Raw genomic sequence first — 22,037 nt, 5'->3', positions numbered from 1 at the left:
CAGGCATGAGCCTTAGTGCATTTGCTCCTTTTGCACTGTTATAAATTTGGCCGTGCAAATAAAAGCAAGTTCAGTTGCATAATCCAAGATCACTTGTCTACTCTTAAGAATTTGCACAGTACAGGCTTGCAGGCTCTCACTCCTTAACATTACAAACAGGTTTGCTTAACTTCAGTTTATTTGTGCTCAGTTAGCCACACCAGTTGTGGTGTTTAACGCACAAGGCCAGAACAATAGCGGCTACTGGGAAACCACAGAAGCCAGTTTCACAGAGCTTTAAGTTACGCAGGTTTAGGTATTCCATCACCTTTACACATGCGTAGAAATTAAGCCGCATGGTAAGCAAGAGTCGGAACGGCCTTGTCGGAAGAACAAAAGTAGCACCGTAGGTACAGCCTTGAGTGAAAACAAGGCCATAGATTCATCTATCAGTGCTAGAAAAATCCCTCACTCATCTTCACAGGCAGGTTGAAACCCTTTCACCATCCTTTCATTCGCTGTTCTCTTCAAACTTACTCTTACTGCTTATTCCACTGTGTTTATCGATACTTTGATCCACCACAAATTGCAGGGAGGCTGGATTTCAGAGTTCTCTTTCAGAGGGTGAGGACCCAGCGTGTCTGAGCGAAGGGGGTGGTCTCCTGTATCATTATTATTATTATTATTATTATTAGGGGTAGAGGTTTGAGATAGGGATTGGATTTAGGGTTAGGGATAGGGTTATTATTATTAGGGATTAGGGAGCAGCCCAGAGTGGCTGGGGAAACCCAGCCAGATGGGCGGAGTATAAATAATAAATTATTATTGTTATTATTATTATTATTGCTGCAGTATTCCTATAGAAGCTCCTGCCCTTCCTTTTGGGCTGGATCCTGGGAGGGGAATGGGATGTTAACAAGCTTTGTAAGGGGGTGGTTGGGTGTTCCTGGCTTAGCACAGTGTGACTTTCCTTTTCCTTCCCCTTCTAGCTTCCCGACCTACGATTTCTCGCAGGCCCCCAAACCTCTGACAGGCTCCTGGGTGGAGTACAGCCACGTACAGGAGAATTTCCTTAAAGGCTGCAAATGGTGAGTGGACTGGAATCGTAGAACTGTAGACTTGGGAGGGACCCCTAGAGTCATCTAGTCCAACCCCCTGAATCACAGCTGAAGAACCCCTGACCGATGGCTGTCCAATCTCTGCTTAAAAACCTCCCAAGTGAGGAGAGTCCACAACATCCGGAGGGAGACCGTTTTCACTGTTGAACAGCTCTCATGGTCAGAAAGCTCTTCCTGGTGTTCGAGTCGGAATTTCCGTTTCTTGCCACCCAGTTCTTCTGATTTCCTCGCTTTTGTAAGGAGCAAAAACACGCGCTGCTCCCTTCGCTCTCCGCCTTCGTCACTGGCAAATGTTGAAGTTGTCCAGAATAGTTGGATTTTGGGACACTCCCACCACATGTGGAGGTATGTGCCTGTGGAGGTGCACCCTCTCCAGCATTTTGGTGAGGTTCCTGGGCGTATTAGCGCTAGTTTTCTTGGTGTTAGGTACCACCTGTAGGTGAGTTTCAGAGTGAGTTCTTTTCTTTTTGTTGCTATGGATTTAAAGGGAGGTTTAGACCACATTCTGGCCCATTGAGTGGGGTTAATCTTGTAGCCTATGTCACCCTCCCATTGTTTTTTGATTGTGTCTAGGGAGTTTGTGGGATTTTGTAGTACTATTTTGTATATTGCGGATACCTTCCCTTTGTTGTTAGGAGGAGGTTTTCAAAGGTTGTCAGGGGCCTAGTTGCTGCTGATTTTACTACTGGATAAGAGGGCGCGCAATTGGTGATGTGTTAACCAAGGCATTTGGGTGTCTTCTATTTTTTTTTTTTTTTTAATGATAATTATTCAAAGTTTCCAGAATGTATAAATACAATAAAGAACAAAGAAAAAATACAACAGAAAAAAGATAAGAAAAAATAATAATAATAAAAGAAAAATACACATCCCTTATTACATCTTTTCATTTGCCTGTTTCTTGGACCTCCTCACACCTCCCTTTTTGCATTCTAACTTAATTCGTTGTTTCAGCAAATTCTTCCCATATTTCTCAATTTTTATTTAAACAATTTGTCTTAACAACCTATCTCAATTCAACATATCCTTTCCATCTTTTACCATATTCTGTTATTCAATTTACCTTAATTTATTTAACCTTATCTTACCTTAAAAACCTTAAGATTCAAAGTTTAAACCATATTTATACATAACTCCTTAAATCCTTTCTACTAAAGCCAATTAGTTCCTTTCCAGCATTTCCCCTGATATTTCATTAATATTACACTACGTTGGATAATAATTAGGGGAAAATTTCCTTTTTTAAAATTTTATTTATGGAATTAGTGTAACATTTGGGTGTCTTCTAGTTTGTCTTGAATTTCTTGCGTTGACAAAGGTTTGTTATTTTTATAGAGGTCTATTAGCCTTTGGTTTGCCAGTTTTTTATTTGGGGGTTTTGTGCTGGATGATGGAATAATAATAATAATAATAATAATAATAATAATAATAATAATTTTTTATTTATACCCCGCCCTCCCCAGCCAAAGCCGGGCTCAGAGCAGCTTACAAACAATAATAAAAATAAGAAGAATGATTACAACTTAAAAACAAAAATAAAATACAACATTAAAATAATGGAACATTAAAATATTAAAATGTAGCCTCACTGCAGGAGGAGAAGGAAAAGAAAAAGAAAAGAGAGGGAGGGAGGGAATCAAATTGGCTCCAAGCCAAAGGCCAGGCGGAACAACTCTGTCTTACAGGCCCTGCGGAAAGAAATCAGATCCTGGGTGGTACACCAGGGGAATTAGCGGGGATGGGGTTGGGGAAGCTGAACTATAGTTGAACTGTGGAACTCCCTTCCACATGAGCCTGTGATGGGCTTTAAAAGGTCTGGACAAATTCATGGAAGGGGAGAGGGCTATCGATGGCTCCTAGCCAGGATGGCTGTGTTTTGTCTCCCTAGTCAGAGGCAGCGATGCTTCCAATTTCTGAAAACCCCAGGAGGGGAGAGTTGCTCTTCTGCTCAGATCTCGTTTGCAGTTTTCCTGCAGGCATCCGGTCGCTCACTGTGAGAACAGGACACTGGACTAAATGGGCGATGGGCCTGATCCAGCCATCTCTTCTTATGGTGTTCTCTTCAACCTTTTCAGAGCTTATGAAAAGGCCCCTTCCTTCTAATAACTTGTTCTCTTGTTGGTTTCTGACTTCTCTTCTTGAGTAGAGTTTGAGAATTCTTTTTTAAAATATTTTTTATTAATTTTACAATTTAGAATACTCCTCAAAATATCAGTGACTTCCCTTCTTCTCTTTCCGTGGTTCGTTTTGCATATCATAAATCCCTGCATGTTTTACATAAACTATACCAATCAGTATTCCATTATTACACCCATCAAAACTTATTTGCACTGTTGAAGTTATCTTAATGCTGCCAGCCTTTTCAAGTGTACACAATTTCTCCCCATAAATTCAACAAACATTTTCCAATCTTCTTTAAACATATGTTCTCCTTGATCTCTTATTCTATATGTTAGGTACGCAAACACTGAATATTCCATCAGTTTTAAGTTGCCGTTCTTCTTTGGTTGACACCTCGCTTGTTTTCCATTTTTGGGCTAACAAAACACAGGCTGCAGTAGTGGCATACATAAATAACTTTTTTTGACACCTGGGAATTTCCATCTGAATTATCCCCAACAAAAAAGACTCTGGTTTGTTTGTTTGTTTGTTTGTTTTTTGGAAAGGTACTTTTAAATGTTTTTTTCCCATTCATTATGAATTATTTTCCAATACCCTTTTACAGGTCCACCACATACAAATGAACGTTCCCGAGTTTGGGAACTCTTGATGGACAGCAATGGGCCATTCCTTTGGAAGGGCGGGGGCAGGGAAAGATGGGGATGGGGTAATCATATCTGGGGAGACGGGTTGTATGTTATCTCTTTCCCCTCTTGCTGTATAACTTGGCTTCCTTGATCCTCAAAACGATTGTTTGGTCCCCGTAGCCTATCATAGTCAGGACCATTAGGCAAACTAAGGCCCGGGAGCCAGATCCGGCCCAATCGCCTTCTCAATCTGGCCCGCAAACGGTCCGGGAATCAGCGTGTTTTTACATGAGTAGAATGTGTGCTTTTATTTAAAATGCATCTCTGGGTAATTTGTGGGGCCTGCCTGGTGTTTTTACATGAGTAGAATGTGTCCTTTTATTTAAAATGCAACTCTGGGTTATTTGTGGGGCCTGCCTGGCGTTTCGACGTGAGTAGAATGTGTGCTTTTATTTAAAATGCATCTCTGGGTTATTTGTGGGGCATAGGAATTCGTTCATTTCCCCCACCAAAAAAATATAGTCTGGCCCCCCACAAGGTCTGAGGGACAGTGGACCGGCCCCCTGCTGAAACAGTTTGCTAAGCCATGGTCTGGACAAACAAGGGAATAAGTTGCCACTCTGCTCAGTAACAGTGTGCCCCTTCCCACCTCTCTCCCCAGGGCGCCTGACGGGACCTGCCTGCTCACCAACAGTGCTGACAACACCCTGCGGATCTACAACCTCCCTGCTGAGCTGTACGCGGAGGAATGGGGGACCATCTCTGAAATGGTTGGTAGTAGTATGAGCGCCGAGTGTGCGTCTTGTCTGCCTGCCAGCGCATGTTTGCGTGGGGAGGGGAAGAGGCAAATTCTCTTGTGGCAGGAATCAGGGGGCCACTGGCCCTCCCAAAGTTGCTGGACTCCCCCTCCCATCATCCCAAACCATTGGCCATGCTGGGGGGCGGGGCGGGGCGGTGGCGATGGGGAATTGCAGCCCCAGAAATACCTGGAGGGCTGTAGGTGTCAGGAGCTCGTCCCTACACTCGAGTAGGACCCTGGCAGAGACACATGCCCCACTGGCATGTTCTCTCCCTCCTGGTCGATCGTTCGGGAGCTTCAAAAGCTTTATTCAGCCCAAACATCACAGCGACCGATGCCAACCGACACCGGCACACTTAGGGATCCACAGAGTCTTCGTATTTTGTGTGACAGACCTCAGCAACTCAACATTTTGGCTAATCTAGTTTATTTACATATAAACACACATGGAGCACTGCAACATGGCTCCCTCTCTCTAGCAGCAGACAGCAAAGAGAAATAACAAATAACAACAACAACAACAACAGCAACAATTTATTATTTATACCCCGCCCATCTGGCTGGGTTTCCCCAGCCACTCTGGGTGGCTTCCAACAAAACACTAAAATACAATAACCTATTAAATATTAAAAGCTTCCCTAAAGAGGGCTGCCTTCAGATGTCTTCTAAAAGTTTGGTAGTTATTTTTCTCTTTGACATCTGGTGGGAGGGTCTTCCACAGGGCGGGTGCCACTACTGAGAAGGCCCTCTGCCTGGTTCCCTGTAACTTGGCTTCTCGCAGCGAGGGAACCGCCAGAAGGCCTTCAGAGCTGGACCTCAATGTCCGGGCAGAACAGTTCCACTTCACAGTAACACAAACATCCTGTTTCCGTCACTTCCCACTTTGTGGAGCCAAAACATATACCGTCATGTGAAAGACAAAAATCCCATGACTGCAATCATGGATCAGGAATTCTAACAGGTTCCACGTTGGGGGTGAGCGGTGAGATTCCAGAGTTTGCTAAATGGTTCAGGGTCCTCAAAACGAGATGGGGTTGAGCTCCGAAAGGACCTCTCCAAAGTTAGCAAATGGCGTGGTAAAGGGACATAGGCAGTTCAGCGAGAGCAGGTGCAAAGCGGTGCGTGCAGGGGCAGACATATTCCTAACATCCATGGGTCTGAGCTGGCATGATTGGGCAGGTAGCAGGATCACTCAATGAAGACATAGACCCAGAACGCAGCAGGGTGCAAGCTGTGAAAATAAGGCAGATTCTGTGACCATGAGGGAAGGAACTGGAAACAAAATTATGATAGCGTAAAGCTGTTACACAAATTATCATTACTATTATTATTATTATTATTATTATTATTATTATGGGGAAGTGTGTGGAACAGGTCTCGGTATTTCGATTTCTGGGATGACCTAACCTGGGGAGAAAACAGTAAAGACCTGATGAAGAGAGCACAGCAGAGGCTGTACAGTGGTGCCCCGCAAGACGAACGCCTCGCAAGACAGAAAACCCGCTAGACGAAAGGGTTTTCTGTTTTGGAGGTGCTTCGCAAAACAAATTTCCCTATGGGCTTGCTTCGCAAGACGAAAATGTCTTGCGAGTTCCTGCGGGTTTTTTTTCCTCCCCCCCCTTTTTCTAAGCCGCTAAGCCACTTATCAGCTGATCCGCTAAGCTGCTAAAAGCCGCTAATAGCGCTAATCCGCTAAGCCGTCAATGGGCTTGCTTCGCAAGACGAAAAAACCGCTAGACGAAGAGACTCGCCTTGCGAGGCACCACTGTATTTTCTGAGAATCCTCCGGAAAAACAATCTCTCAAAGGACCTTTTGATGGCATTTTACCATTGTACTGTGGAGAGTGTATTAACTTATGGTCTGTGTATGTGGTTTGGGAGCTGCACGGTCAGGGGAAAAACAGTGCTGTCCAGGGTTGTAAAGACTGCGGAGAGAATAATCGGGTGCACTCTTCCCACCTTGGATCACATCTACACTTCCAGGTGCCATAAGAAAGCTGCAGAGATAGCGCAGGATAGTGCGCACCCTGGAAATGATCTCTTTCAGCTTCTGTCTTCTGGAAGAAGGTCCAGGGTTATAAAGACTAGGACTAGCCGCCTGAGAAACAGTTTCTATCCATATGTGATTTTGCTTTTAAACACAGTGTAAGGTAGTCTCTGTGGGCGTATATTGTATTTAATTGTGGGGTATCAGAGTTTTTAGGGGGTTAACCAGGCTGGGATAGCTGGGATAGCAGGCTTGTTGGCTTTTGAATGTCTGATATAGTTTTTTTCAGTTTTGTTGTTCTGCATGGGACCATGACAATAAAGATTATCGTATCGTATCGTATTATTATTATTATTATTATTATTATTATTATTATTATTATTAAGATTTATATATCACCCTTCATCTGAAGATCTCGGGGCGGTTCACAGGATAAAATCTCAGGATAAAAGTACAAGATAAATAGTTAAAACAAAACACTGTGTTTGGAACATGGTTCTGGTCGCCTTGCCTCAAAAACGGATTTTGTGGAGCTGCGAAAGGTCTCACCAACCTTGCTCTTCCCTAGAGCGCAGAACAGAGGAGGATTCTGGGAAAGACCTTGCGTCGCGCTTTCCCAGGCACGAATCTTCCTTTGTGGGGGATGTCAAAGAGTGGGGGGGCAACAAAGGCTGGATGGGGGCCAGTCTTCCAGGCTAACGCAGGAAATATTCCTGCAAAGGTGGCAACCTTGGTCGCAATCTCTGCTCCAGACAGGGTGCTCATCTCTCTCTCTCTCTCTCTCTCTCTCTCTCTCTCTCTCTCTCTCTCTCTCTCCAGAGTCCTGTCTTGCGCATGGCCGAAGGAGACACCGTCTACGATTACTGCTGGTTCCCGCTGATGAACTCCTCTGACCCTCAGACTTGTTTGTAAATCCATCTTTCCCCTCCCCCCCCCTGCCTTCCTCTTCTTCCCCAGTTGCTGGTGGGAATAAAAAAGAAAGAAAACATTTTGCCAAGTAGCAAGAAGAGGCTCGAGCTTTGAACAGCCCCAGGAGAGGCGTCCGGGAAAGCCAATTGCCGAAATAATTGAACGCTGCCTTAATTAAATTAAATTAACTGAATTGAAATTAACCACCGCCTAATTAGGAAGGTGGGGCTCTGCAAAGGGAGCTGGAATCTGTACGTCCCCTGCCTTACCCTTGTGGTTTGACAGGTGGGCGGGTAATAATTAGACAGTTTGCACTTATCAGTTACAATAAATAATTACTCATCTATAATCTATTAAAATAGCAGCAAATCACAATGCATAAAATACCACAAATCATACAAAAGGATGTAAAAGGATTAAATTAAGAAAAAAACACAAACAACTTATAAAATTATTTTCAAAACAATACAAAACAAACTATCCCTGAACTCTCCTCTCAACTGCCTCTGCTGTTCTTAAAGTCATGGTCTGGGAAAGGCTCCCGGGGAGGGGGGGGCGGACAAGGCTGGTGGAAGCCAGTGGCCCACTCCTCGTCCTATTCTTGCAGGCCTCTCTATTAGCTGCGGCCAGCAAAATTCTTGCAAGGATCTTAGAAAACCGTCTCTTAACAATATCCGAGTTGACCCTTCCTGAATCCCAAAATGGTTTTCGGCCTTCTAGGGGGACAGTGGACGTGATTTTCACCGCTCAAGAGCAAAACCAACCTCTGTATATGGCGCTTATTGATTTGACTAAGGCTTTCGACACTGTAATAATACTAATAATTTATTATTTGTTCCCCAGCCACTCTGGGTGACTTCCAACAAAGATTAAAAATACATTACAATGTCACACATTAAAAACTTCCCTGAACAGGGCTGTCTTCAGATGTCTTATAAATGTCAGGTAGTTGTTTATCTCTTTGACATCTGGTGGGAGGGCGTTCCACAGGGCGGGCGCCACCACCGAGAAGGCCCTCTGCCTGGTTCCCTGTAACTTGGCTTCTCGCAGTAAGGGAACCACCAGAAGGCCCTCGGAGCTGGACCTCAGTGTCTGGGCTGAATGATGGGGGTGGAGACGCTCCTTCAGGTCTACCGGGCCTTTGAGGCCATTTAGGGCTTTAAAGGTCAGCACCAACACTTTGAATTGTGCTCGGAAACGTACTGGGAGCCAATGTAGGTCTTTCAAGACTGGTGTTATGTGGTCTCAGTGGCCACCCCCAATCACCAGTCTGGCTGCCGCATTCTGGATTAGTTGTAGTTTCTCAGTCACCTTCCAAGGTAGCCCCACGTAGAGCGCATTGCAGTACTCCAAGCGGGAGATAACTAGAGCATGCACCACTCTGGCGAGACAGTCTGCGGACAGGGAGGGTCTCATCCTGCGTACCAGATGGAGCTGGTAGACAGCTGCCCTGGACATAGAACTGACCTGTGCCTCCATGGACAGCGGTGAGTCCAAAATGACTCCCAGGCTGCGCACCTAGTCCTTCGGGGGCACAGTTGCCCCATTCAGGACCAGGGAGTCCCCCCCACCAGCTCCCCCTGTCCCCCCCCCAAAACAGTACTTCTGTCTTGTACTGTAGATTGTAATGCCCTATGGACTGTCCTCCTGAAAATTGGCTGCCCGGATAAATTTGTGAACCTCATTTGGCTCCCCCATGATAATACGACAGCAACCATCGCAGATAACAATGGCTCTCAAAGCGAACCATTCACAGTGGGATCAGGTGTTAAACCTCCGAGCAGAACCCCCCAGCGCTAGAGCACACTCCCCCCTCACTATTAATTCAGAAGTATTGCTCCCTCCAGTTGCAGAGGCAGGGCACAGCCGCCATCGCTAGCCCTCTCCACGAATTTGCCAGGGCTCATCCAGGGTTTGTCTCTGGCATTTATGCCCAGGTGTGAGGTGGCGCTGGGAAGTGATCAAGCACTGCCCACCCTTTTGCCTGCCCCTTTCTTTCTAGTTCACCTGGCCCCCCGGCTGCCCCTCACTGGCCCTCCTTCTGCTTCTCTCCCCCTTGCAGTGTTGCCAGCAGCAGCCGGGACAACCCCATCCACATATGGGATGCTTTCTACGGAGACCTGCGCGCCACCTTTCGACCCTACAATCACCTGGTGAGCATGTGCCCGGGTTGTGGGTGTGTGTGTCGCTGACTTTGCCCAGCAGACGTGGTGTGGGCAGTGTGGTAAATTGTGGTCCGAGTGTCAGACTGGGAGTCGCCAGGGTTCAAATCGTCCCACTGGAGCACAAAGCTCGCTGGGTGACCTTGAGGCTAGACACTGCCTCTCTCGGCCTCAACTCCCTCGCAGGGTTGTTGTTTAGTCGTTTAGTCGTGTCCGCCTCTTCGTGACCCCCTGGACCAGAGCACGCCAGGCACTCCTGTCTTCCACTGCCTCCTGCAGTTTTTTCAGACTCATGCTGGTCGCTTTGAGAACACTGTCCCACCATCTCGTCCTCTGTTGTCCCCTTCTCCTTGTGCCCTCCATCTTTCCCAACATCAGGGTCTTTTCCAGGGAGTCTTCTCTTCTCATAAGGTAGCCAAAGTCTTGGAGCCTCAGCTTCAGGATCTGTCCTTCCAGTGAGCACTCAGGGCTGATTTCCTTAAGAATGGATGCGTTTGATCTTCTTGCAGTCCATGGGACTCTCAAGAGTCTCCTCCAGCACCATAATTCAAAAGCATCAATTCTTCGGCGATCAGCCTTCTTGATGGTCCAGCTCTCACTTCCATACATCACTACTGGGAAAACCACGGCTTTAACTATACGGACCTTTGTTGGCAAGGTGGTGTATCTGCTTTTTAAGATGCTGTCTAGGTTTGTCATTGCTTTTCTCCCACAAAGCAGGCATCTTTTAATTTCGTGGCTGCTGTCACCATCTGCAGTGATCATGGAGCCCAAGAAAGTAAAATCTCTCACTGGCTCCATTTCTTCTCCTTCTATTTGCCAGGAGGTGATGGGACCAGTGGCCATGATCTTCGTTTTTTTGATGTTGATATTGAGCAGGGTTGTTGAGGGGGGGGGGATTAAATGAGGAAGAGGAGGGGGAGAACTATATGGGCGTGTTGGCTTTTCCAGCTTTCATATTCCACAAAACGTTGTAACTTGCGACTTGGGAATTCAAACGAGATTTGGGCTAAATTAATTTATTTGAGTTTTGCGTTCTGAGTGAGTTGTGTGTAAAATGGCAAAGAAACCGTTGGAAACGGTTGCCAAATCCTTGTGCTTGTATTCTATATTAATATTAATGCTGTTTATTATTATTTAGCATTATCTGACATTTTCAGAAGGCAAAATTTAAAATTCTTCGGTTTTCCAAAAGCAATTAATTTGCTTCTTCATCAAATGTAGATGGAAATGTTGCCCAATTGCAAGAACAATAGCAGATTTGAATTCCTCACAGGCCAAAAGCACATTTTTAAGCTCCCCCCCCCCCCATTGAAGAAATGTGCAAAAATTAAGTTTTGGTCCCTGAAATGGCACACCCTTGAGAACCATGTACAGAGGTACCTTGGTTCTCAAACGCCTTGGTACTCAAACAACTAGGAACCCAAACACTTCAAAACCAGAAGTGTTCCAGTTTGCGAACCTTTTTCAGCAGCCGAACGTGCTCCGTTTGAGTGTTATGCTTCCAATTTGAGTGCCACACTTCCGTTTTGAGCGTTACGCTGAGGTCTGTCTGTTTTTGCTATTTATTTTGCGTTTTTGTGGCTTCTTTGTTTTGTTTTTGTGACTGCATGGAACCCAGTTCAGCTACTGATTGATTGTGTGACTGCAGTACATTGTTTATTGCTTTCATTTTATGGATACGTGGTCTCGTTAGATAGTAAAATCCATGTTAAATTGCTGTTTTAGGGGTTGCTTTTAAAAGTCTGGAACGGATTAATCCGTTTTGCATTACTTTCTGTGGGAAAGCGTGCCTTGGTTTTGGAACGCTTTGGTTTTGGAACGGACTTCCGGAACGGATTAAGTTTGAGAACCAAGGTACCGCAGTACACCACTTGGAACTGGGTCCAGGTCCCCTGACGAGAACCCGCTCGCCATCCGTAAATAATCAGTCTCACACCATGATGGGTTGTAAAAATCTGGCCGCAGCTCTCTCTAGAAGCTGCTGGAGCCCAGCCTTTATTGTGTGTCCACGAAAAGATACAAACTCAAGGAGAGCGCTTTGCCTCAGTCAGCAGATAAAAGACAATACAATACATTAGTCTCATGTTCTCACACCAGACCATGCAGTTGATCATGCTATGCTACGTGAACCAATCATTGGATGGCATGAGCTCTCCACGCGTTGATCATGCTTCCAAGCAATGCTTTCTGCTATGAAATCATCCTTGCAATAATGAACTTTTGCCCATGCTCTTATGGACAAATGACCATATTCCCACAGTCCCCCTGCAAAGATGGTCTGGCATCTCCCTTCTCCCTTCCGGGGGTAGCAGTAGCAAAGCAAAACAGGGAGGAGACGGTAGCCAAAGTTTAGACTGTCTCAGCTGCTGCTGCTCCCCGGCTGCCGGTTGCATTGGCACCTCTGAACATGACACAATCCCACAGCCTAGGACCCTCGTACCTACGGGACCGCCTCTCCCAGTATGCCCCACAGAGGACCTTAAGGTCCATAAATAGCAACACCCTAGAGGCCCTGGGCCCTAAGGAAGTCAGATTAGCCTAAACCAGAGCCAGTGCCTTTTCAACACTGACCCCAACTTGGTGGAACGCTCGGCCTCATGAGACCAGGGCACTGCGGGATCTGATTTCTTTCCGCAGGGCCTGTAAGACAGAGTTGTTCCACCTGGCCTTTGGCTTGGAATCAACTTGATTCCCTCCCTCTCTTTCTTTTCTCCTTTCTCCTTCTGTGATGGAACTCCTATTTGGGGACTTCCCTGGCTTTTTTCTGGCCCATGTAGGACCAGTCGGGATAGTTAGCCTTGGTGAAGACTTGACGTTTTCATCCCGCAAAAAGTTTTTGATTGAGTTCCACTGAAAGAAGGCTGCATTTTAATGTTGTATTTTAATCTTGTTTTTTAAGCTGTATTGTAATCAATTGTTTTTATATTTGGTGTTAGCCGCCCTGAGCCCGGTCTTGGCTGGGGAGGGCGGGGTATAAATAAAAATTATTATTATTACTATTCTCCTGGAGTTGGTTCCCGCTGACCCTCCCATTTTCTCGCCAGGATGAGCTGACGGCTGCCCACTCCTTGTGCTTCACCCCGGACGGCTCGCAGCTCTTCTGCGGCTTCGACAAGATCGTGAGGGTGTTTGACACATCGCGGCCCGGGCGCATGTGCGAAAACAGGCCCACCCTCGGTGAGTCGGCCTCAGATCCATCCAGGGAGTTTCTGGGCGAGGCAACATCTCCCCTTATCAGGTGCTTTGGGGCTGAGGGACCCGTTGGTGTGTCTCGATGGGGCCAGGAGCAAAACGGTGGAGGCAGGGATCTGGGCAGTGTGGTGTCGTGGTCAGAGAGTTTGGACTATGACCCATGAGACCAGAGTTCAAATTTTCCTTGACGCATAAAGATCTCTGACCTTGTCAGCCTTGCCAACCTCGCTGGGCTGTCGTTGGGATTAAATGAGGAGGGGGTGTACCATGAACTCCTTCGAAGAAAAAAGTTGGGATACTAATCAATCCCGGTGCCAACAGCAGCCAGTCATAACCTTAGAAAGGTAAAGGGACCCCTGACTGTTAGGTCCAGTTGTGGACGAATCTGGGGTTGCGGCGCTCATCTCGCTTTACTGGCCGAGGGAGCCGGCGTACAGCTGCCAGGTTATGTGGCCAGCATGACTAAGCCGCTTCTGGCGAACCAGAGCAGTGCACGGAAATGCCGTTTACCTTCCCGCCGGAGTGGTACCTACTTATCTACTAGTAATGGCGTGCTTTCGAACTGCTAGGTTGGCAGGAGCAGGGACTGAGCAACGGGAGCTCACCCCGTCGCGGGATTTGAACCGCCGACCTTCTGATCGGCAAGTCCTAGGCTCTGTGGTTTAACCCACAGCGCCACCCGCGTCCCCCATAAGCTTAGAAACCTTGGCTCAGATCAGATGTGTGTCTTTTTAAATGAGGTAAACGGCTGTTGCACCGCTTTGGGAAGCCTAACAATTGCATGTTGGTGTTGTTATAAGAAAAAAACTGCTCCCTTTTCCATATGGGGTATTCTGGAGCCCATACAGAGCCCTTAAGTGGGTTCCCTATCGGTTGGAGAAAATAACAGACTCCGACCAGAGTATAAAAAAGGTAAAGGTAAAGGTACCCCTGCCCGTACGGGCCAGTCTTGACAGACTCTGGGGTTGTGCGCCCATCTCACTTAAGAGGCCAGGGGCCAGCGCTGTCCGGAGACACTTCCGGGTCACGTGGCCAGCGTGACATCGCTGCTCTGGCGAGCCAGAGCCGCACACGGAAACGCCGTTTACCTTCCCGCTGGTAAGCGGTCCCTATTTATCTACTTGCACCCGGAGGTGCTTTCGAACTGCTAGGTTGGCAGGCGCTGGGACCGAGCAGCGGGAGCGCACCCCGCCGCAGGGATTCGAACCGCCGACCTTTCGATCGGCAAGCCCTAGGCGCTGAGGCTTTAGCCCACAGCGCCACCTGCGTCCGACCAGAGTATATTGAGAAGCAAATCAGCTAGTAAGCCTGATCTTTATTAAACTGTTGCAACAGGGTCCCCCACTCACTGCGTGCAGGAGGGAGGAGAGAACCCAGAACAAGCTTCTATATAGACTTTTGAAATTGCCCACCCTGTAGCCCAAGACCGCCCCCCAAAGCATCATACATACATCACAGAAGGAGGCGGTCTACAGCAGAAATCCTGTCTGCCAGGAGACCTGATAATGGTCACTGATTGCATTGCCTGGGCAGCCTGGCTGTTGTTTTGTGATGGTTAATACTTTGGTTCCTGAGTCCAGGTCACAGGCTCTCCCTATTCCTACACAAATACGCCCTTAAGACAGGATTTGCAGGCAAAAGACAATGGGAAGGCTTTCTCTATTTCCTCCCTCCTTGCCGAGAAATACATTGAGGTCAATTTGGGAGAGTCAAAATGGCTTCAGGATTGTTCTCCTGTACTATTTCAGACACGTGGTTTATATACTTACGTATGTATGTGTTTGCCTTGTACATTTATGAACATTTATATTTGAGACCTTAGAATTCTCATAACAGTGTCGATGCGCCTCCTCTGGAAAGTTGTCCTATAACCTTGGGGGCAGTTGCAGAAAAGGCCCTGCTGCGTCCTGCATCTGTCCCTGCTCTCCTGAGCGCTAGAGTAGCCTGTTGGATCAGGCCGACGGCTCACCTAGTCCCGGCATCCTGTTCTCGCAGTGCGACCAGCCTGCGAGACCACCCAATGAGCAGGATCCGAGCGCAAGAGGCCCCTTCCCGCCCCAGCAACCAGGATCCAGAAGCATCTCTGCCTCCGATCATGAAGGCTAGCAGCCCTCGATAGCCCTCTTTGAATTTGTCCAATCCTCTTTTGAAACCATCCAAGCCGGTGGGAGGGAGTTCCGCAGGTTACCGCTGCGCAAAGAAGCCCTTTCTCTCCTCTAACCTCTCCCCTCTCCGGCCCCCCAGTGAAGAAGCAGGGCCAGAGCGGGATTATTTCCTGCATTGCCTTCAGCCCGACGCAGCCCATCTACGCCTGCACCTCGTACTCCAAGACGGTGGGCCTCTACTCCCAAGCGGAGGGCGACCCACTCACCATGCTACATGGGCACCAGGGGGGCATCACCCACGCTCTCTTCTCCCCGGACGGCTTCCACCTCTTCACCGGGGGGCGCAAGGTGAGAGCTTACCTGTGGGGGGGAAGCTGAGGGCTTGGCGCAGAAGAGAGAGGCATTGTGGGCTGGGCCCTTAAGAACCCATTGAGTCCACCATCCTGTTCTCACAGTGACTAATGGTTAATAATAATAATAATAATAATAATAATAATAATAATAATTTATTACTTGTAATCCCGTCCATCTGGCCGGGCTTCCCCAGCCACTCTGAGCTGCTCCCAACAGGATATTAAAAACACAATACAGTGGTACCTCGCGTTAAGAACTTAATTCGTTCTGGAGGTCTGTTCTTAACCTGAAGCACCACTTTAGCTAATGAGGCCTCCCGCTGCCGCTGCCACACGATTTCTGTTCTCATCCTGAGGTAAAGTTCTTAACCTGAGGTACTATTTCTGGGTTAGTGGAGTCTGTAACCTGAAGCGTCTGTAACCTGAGGTACCACTGTAATAATAATAAATTTCATTTATACCCTGCCCTCCCCGGCCAGAGCCAGGCTCAGGCGGCTAACACCAGTTAAATTACAATAAAAACATAATGGGGGGGGACCCAATTTAAAATACAGGTTAAAATGCAATTTAAAATGCAGCCTCATTTTAAAAGTAGCCCATAAATCAGTCCTCTCATAATTTGCCTAATCCTCTTAAAGCCATCCGGGTTGGCCGCCCTGTGGGAGCGAGTTCCGCAGTTTAACACCCGCGCAAAATGCTTCATAATAATAATAATAATAATAATAATAATAATAATAATAATAATTTTTTTATTTATATCCCTCCCTTCCCAGTTCAAAAACTGGGCTCAGGGCGGCTAACAACAAATTTAAAACACTTTAAAACACTTAATTATAAAAACAGCATAAAATACAGTATAAAAGCATGAATGACAATAAAATTCAAAAATCAATTAGATAATCCCCAGGGCTAGCTGGCTGAATTGGTCCTACTTGGGCCAGCGAGGAGACCAGGGGAGAATTAGCTGTGGGTAATCTTCATAAAAGTGGAGAATGGAGGGGGGAGGGAAGAGAAGGGAAATAAAAGATCAGGCTGAATTCAAATTAAAGGCCAGGCAGAATAGCTGTGTCTTACAGGCCCTGCGGAAGGAGGTTAAATCCTGCAGGGCCCTGGTCTCCTGGGACAGAGCATTCCACCAGGTCGGAGCCACCACCGAAAAGGCCCTGGCCCTGGTGGAGGATAGTCTGACTTCCTTAGGGCCCAGGACCCCTAAACTATGGTTATTCATGGACCTTAAGGTCCTCTGTGGGGCAGACCAGGAGAGGCTGTCCCATAGATACGAGGGCCCTAAGCCACAACCTTCATTCGCCCAATATTCGGTTATTTCTGTGGACTTTATCTTCACTTTCCTGGGAATATGTGGGGGAACAAGAATGAGACTTCAGGTTCCCCCATCTCCCTCGAAGTCTGGGGCAGCATTCCCCAACCTCCCAAGCTGTTTTTGCCTATTGGTCCCATCAGCCCCAACCAGCACAGACCACAACCAGCTGGAGGGGCACCAGTTTGGGGAAGGCCGGCCTGGGGGAAGCGGCCTATGATGGGCGTGTGCTATTGCCTTTATTTTCCAGGACACTGAGATCCTCTGCTGGGACCTTCGACAGCCAGGCGAGGTCCTGTTTTCTGTGTCCCGGACAGTTGCCACCAACCAGAGGCTCTATTTTGACCTAGATCCGTGAGTCCGCCCTCTCCCCTTACAAGATGATATCCTTTTCTTTGTTTATTTATTTTTGTTTAAATAATACAGGAAACAGCAACAACAACAACAACAAAAAAGAAAGAAAGAGAAAGAAAGAAAGAAAGAAAGAAAAGATTGAAAACAATCCAAAACCATTAAAAACAAATATTACACACTTACAGTGGTGCCCCGCAAGACGAACACCTCGCAAGACGGAAAACCTGCTAGACGAAAGGGTTTTCCGTTTTGGAGGCGCTTTGCAAAACGAATTTCCCTATGGGCTTGCTTCGCAAGACGAAAATGTCTTGCGAGTTCCTGCGGGGTTTTTTCCCTCCCCCCCCCTTTTCCTAAGCCCTAAGCCGCTTATCAGCTAATCCGCTAAAAGCAGCTAAACCATTAATAGCGCTAATCCGCTAAGCTGTCAATGGGCTTGTTTCGCAAGACGAAAAAACCGCTATACGAAGAGCCTCACGGAACGGATTAATTTCGTCTTGCGAGGCGCCACTGTATCACGTAATATCCACCGGCATCTTCCCTCTGCCACAATTCGACTTCTTTGAATCTCTGTTTCCACCTTTATCTTTGCATTCTCCAAATGTATCATTCTTTGTATTTCTTTTATCTCTTTTCTTTTCCAATTCATAGATATACTTTACATTTTTATTCTAGGCATATCTTTCTTAGAACAATATTTTAACATATAATCTTTGAAACATTTCCCTTTTTAAATTTTTGATTTGACTGATATCTTATGATTGAGCTTAGCTTTGCCAGTTCTAAATATTCATTTCATTTGCAAATCCACTCCTTTTTTGAGGGCAAGATTTGAGATGCCCATTTAGAAGCAATTGCTACCCTGGCTGCCGTAGTTGCATATAGAAAAATTCCTCTTCCCTCCACTTGCGGTATATCTTTCCCTATCAAGCCTAGGAGATATGCCTCTGGTCTTTTTAACAATTGGGATTTTCAACATTTTCTTTAATTCCTCATGTATTACTCCCCAAATTTCTTAATCTCCTCACAACCCCACCACATACGTCTTGTTGTTCCTGCTTCTTTCCCACATCTCCAGCAGAGGTTGGATTTCAGTTTATAGATTTTGGCCCGCTTAACTGGTGTAAAATACCACCTGTGGAACGTTTTAACAAAATTTTCTTTAACTTGAAGCCATGGGTTCGAGTCCTACCCACCAGAGTGGGAGAAAACAAGCTTGCTCCCCCTTCCATGTGGCAGCCCTTCAGATATTGACTGTCATATTTCCTCTCAGTCTCCTCTATTTCAGGTTAAACATGCCCAGCTCCTTCAACCGTTCCTCATCAGGCTCCGTTTCCAGACCCTTTATTTTCTCGGCCGCCTTCCTCTGCACACCTTCCCGCTCGTAAACACCCTTCTTAACGGGGATAATTTCCCTTTTGCTTCTTGCCACCTTTCCTGGAGTTGCTGGCCAGCTGCAAGTTTTCAAAAACGTGCACCCAGGCTACAAGGAAAGGAGACCCCTGGGTTCAGCCCCTTCTGGGATCAGGTGGGGCTTCCCGGTGCCCTTTGGGGACACCCCCAGGCCTGTCCCACCAACTTCGTCTCCCAGCTTGGCCCGCGGTGCTTTAAGCAGCTGGTCCCTTACCTTTCCCACCCCGACCTGGCCACAGTGATCCATGCGACGGTCACCTCCAGGCTTGACTACTGTAATTCGCTCTACGCGGGGCTGCCCTTGAAGCTGTCCCAGAAACTCCAGCGGGTGCAGAATGCTGCAGCGAGGCTCCTCACGGGGTCCCTGCCATGGGAGAATATTCACCCAGTGCTTTACCAGTTGCACTGGATCCCGGTGGAGTATAGGGTCAGGTTTAAGGTGCTGGTTTTGACCTTTAAAGCCCTTTGTGGCTTAAAAGGTAAAGGGACCCCTGACCATTAGGTCCATTTGTGACCGACTCTGGGGTTGCGGTGCTCATCTTGCTTTACTGGCCGAGGGAGCCGGCGTACAGCTTCCAGGTCATGTGGCCATCACGACTAAGCCGCTTCTGGCAAACCAGAGCTGCACATGGAAACACCGTTTACCTTCCCACCGGAGCGGTCCCTATTTATCTACTTGCACTTTGAGGTGCTTTCGAACTGCTAGGTTGGCAGGAACAGGGACCAAGCAACAGGAGCTCACACCGTCGGAGATTCGAACCGCCGACCTTCTGATCGGCAAGTCCTAGGCTCCGTGGTTTAACCGACAGCGCCACCTGCGTCCCTCACCTTTTGTGACTTAGGGCTTTTGTATTTACGGGACCGCCTCTCCTGGTCTGCCCTGCAGAGGACCTTAAGGTCCATGAATAATCATAGTTTAGAGGTCCCATGCCCTAAGGAAGTCAGATTATCCTCCACCAGGGCCAGGGCCTTCAGTGATGGCTCCGACCTGGTGGAATGCTCTGTCCCACGAGACCAGGGCCCTGCAGGATTTAACTTCCTTCCGCAGGGCCTATAAGACAGAACTATTCCGCCTGGCCTTTAATTTGAATCCAGCCTGATCTTTCATTCCCCTTCCTTCTCTCCCCCTTCCCGTTTTATGAAGATTACCCGCTCTGGGATCCCACAGCTAATTCTCCCCTGGTCTCCTCGCTGGCCCAAATAGGACTAATTTAGCCAGCTAGCCCTGGTGATCATCTAATGTTATTGGATGGATTTCCCCCCTAAATTGATTTTTGAATTCTGAGTTTATCGTTATTCACGTTTCATACTGTATTTTATGCTGGTTTTTTTGTTGTATCACTTGTTTTAAATTTGTTGTTAGCCGCCCTGAGCCCAGTTTTCTGAACCAGGAAGGGCGGGGTATAAATAAAAATCTATTATTATTATTATTATTTATTATTTTTCCTCCGCAGGAGTGGGAGGTTTCTCCTGAGCGGTGACACAGAAGGACTGGTCAGCGTCTGGGACACAGCTCAGGCCCCCAGCAGCAGCAACAACCTGGCTCACCCCCTTCTGGAGCCCACCTTGCAGTTCCAGGCTCTGAGCGACTGCGTCAACGGAATCAGGTACCGTATTTTTCGCTCCATAGGGCGCACTGGACCATAGGGCGCACCTAGTTTTTAGGGGGGGAAATAAAGAACCCCCCCCCGAGCCCCAAAGAGCAAAGCAGCCAAGACAGCGGGAGTTGGCGCAGCGCTCGCCGGGCTGCAGGCTGCAGGCTGCTGTCCACAAGCCTTCGGAGCGCTCCGAAGGCTTGCGGATAGCTGCCCGAAGCCTGGAGAGTGAGAGGGGTCGCTGCGCACCAACCCATCTCGCTCTCCATGCTTCAGCGAAAGCCTGCATTCGCTCCATAGGATGCACACACTTTCCCCCTTCATTTTTGGAGGGGGAAAAGTGCATCCTATAGAGCGAAAAATACGGTACTTATTGTGGGGGGTGTGTGTGTGTTGAGGCCCTGCCCTTAATTCGGAGGTGGAAACTGTGTTTCAGGACCCCTGAGGGTTGGGGTTATTGCAGATATTTGAAGATGGCCCTCATCTCTCCTCTCGGTCTCCTCTTCTCCAGGCTAAGCATGCCCAAATCCGTCGGCCATTCCTCCTGAGGCCTGTTGAGGGACTGGCACTGAGGGGTTGGCACTCCCCTCACCCTTACTTGCCCACCCAATGTCAGGGACTGGACTGAAGGGGAATGGTGGGGACTGCCCCCCCCTGCACTTCCCAGAGAAGAGGGAGACAGTGTAGATGTAGAACAGTGATTTGCAGAAATTCCAGCGGGTGCAGAATGCCGCGGCGAGGCTCCTTACGGGGTCCTTGCCGCGGGATCACATTCACCCAGTGCTTTGCCAACTGCACTGGCTTCCGGTGGAGTACAGGGTCAGGTTTAAGGTGCTGGTTTTGATCTTTAAAGCCCTATGCGGCCTAGGACCCACGTACCTACCGGACCGCCTCTCCTGGTACGCCCCGCGGAGGACCTTATGGTCTTCAAACAAAAACATCTTGGAGGTCCCATGCCGCAAGGTGGTTAGATTGGTCTCAACTAAGGCCAGGGCCTTTTCAGTACTGGCCCCGACTTGGTGGAACGCTCTGTCCCAAGAGACCAGGACCCTGCGGGACTTGACATCTTTCTGCAGGGCCTGCAAGACAGAGCTGTTCCACCTGGCCTTTGGTTTGGACTCAGTCTGACCCTTATGTTTCCCTCCCCTTATGGTTTAGATTTATGGGCTGTTATTAAAATGAGGCTGCATTTTAAATTGTATTTTTAACCTGTGTTTTAAATTGTCCCCCACACCCATTATGGTTTTATTGTAATATTACTGGTGTTAGCCGCCCTGAGCCTAGCTCTGGCCAGGGAGGGCGGGGTATAAATAAAATATTATTATTATTATTATTATTATTATTATTATTATTATTATTCAGAGGCTGCAGAGGGAAGAAGCTGGGAAATATTGGGAGGGGAGCAGGAGGAAGAAGGAGAAGAATCACCAGGGGAGAGACAGCTGACAGAGGGTATCTTTAGAAAGCATTCCAGATCCCTCCCTTCTCCCAGAACCAGGCGGGCATTGAGAGTAGGAGAACAGAACCTTTATGCACATGTGGTGGGACTATGCGAAGATAAGGGAATTTTGGCATGTAATATACAATGAATTCAAAAAGATCTGTATAATAATAATAATAATTTATTATTTGTAACCCGCCCATCTGGCTGGGTTTCCCCAGCCACTCTGGGCGGCTTCCAACAAAGATTAAAAATATATTAAAATGTCACACATTAAAAACTTCCCTTCAGATGTCTTCTAAATGTCAGGTAGTTGTTTATCTCTTTGACATCTGACGGGAGGGCGTTCCACAGGGCGGGTGCCACCACCGAGAAGGCCCTTTGCCTGGTTCCCTGTAGCTTTGCTTCTTGCAATGAGGGAATAAAATACCATGAGAACTTCTTGTTTCCCCAGCCGCGAGGGAGGGGGATCGGACACTGAGATCCAGCACCAAGGTGGTTCCCTCATTGCGAGAAGTGAGGTTACAGGAATCCAGACAGAGGGCCTTCTCAGTGGTGGTGCCCG

The 22,037-nt window shown here is 47.6% G+C and overlaps 1 protein-coding gene and 2 long non-coding RNA genes across 4 annotated transcripts in view; 2 read left to right on the top strand and 1 right to left on the bottom strand.

Moving 5' to 3' along the window:
- The window catches only part of LOC307202372, a 359,370-nt gene that overhangs the window by 46,069 nt on the left and 291,264 nt on the right, over positions 1-22,037 (bottom strand). The window lies entirely within an intron of this gene.
- LOC307202385 overlaps positions 1-22,037 on the top strand; it is a 55,174-nt gene that overhangs the window by 31,941 nt on the left and 1,196 nt on the right. The gene's annotated exons all lie outside the window — the stretch shown is intronic.
- Positions 1-22,037, top strand: part of WRAP53 (WD repeat containing antisense to TP53) — a 28,364-nt gene that overhangs the window by 5,131 nt on the left and 1,196 nt on the right. For both annotated transcript variants that reach the window (XM_079951966.1, XM_079951967.1), the window contains exons 3-10: positions 969-1,067; positions 4,506-4,614; positions 7,450-7,538; positions 9,602-9,692; positions 12,749-12,881; positions 15,141-15,349; positions 16,923-17,026; positions 19,891-20,043. In XM_079951966.1, the coding sequence (XP_079808092.1) occupies positions 969-1,067; positions 4,506-4,614; positions 7,450-7,538; positions 9,602-9,692; positions 12,749-12,881; positions 15,141-15,349; positions 16,923-17,026; positions 19,891-20,043 (987 nt within the window). The remainder of the gene's footprint in view (positions 1-968; positions 1,068-4,505; positions 4,615-7,449; positions 7,539-9,601; positions 9,693-12,748; positions 12,882-15,140; positions 15,350-16,922; positions 17,027-19,890; positions 20,044-22,037) is intronic.

Source organism: Podarcis cretensis (genome assembly GCF_951804945.1).
Source record: "Podarcis cretensis genome assembly, chromosome: 13".
NCBI lineage: Eukaryota > Metazoa > Chordata > Lepidosauria > Squamata > Lacertidae > Podarcis > Podarcis cretensis.
Note: the sequence above shows the minus strand (reverse complement) of the source record. Positions and strands in the feature narration are given on the sequence as shown.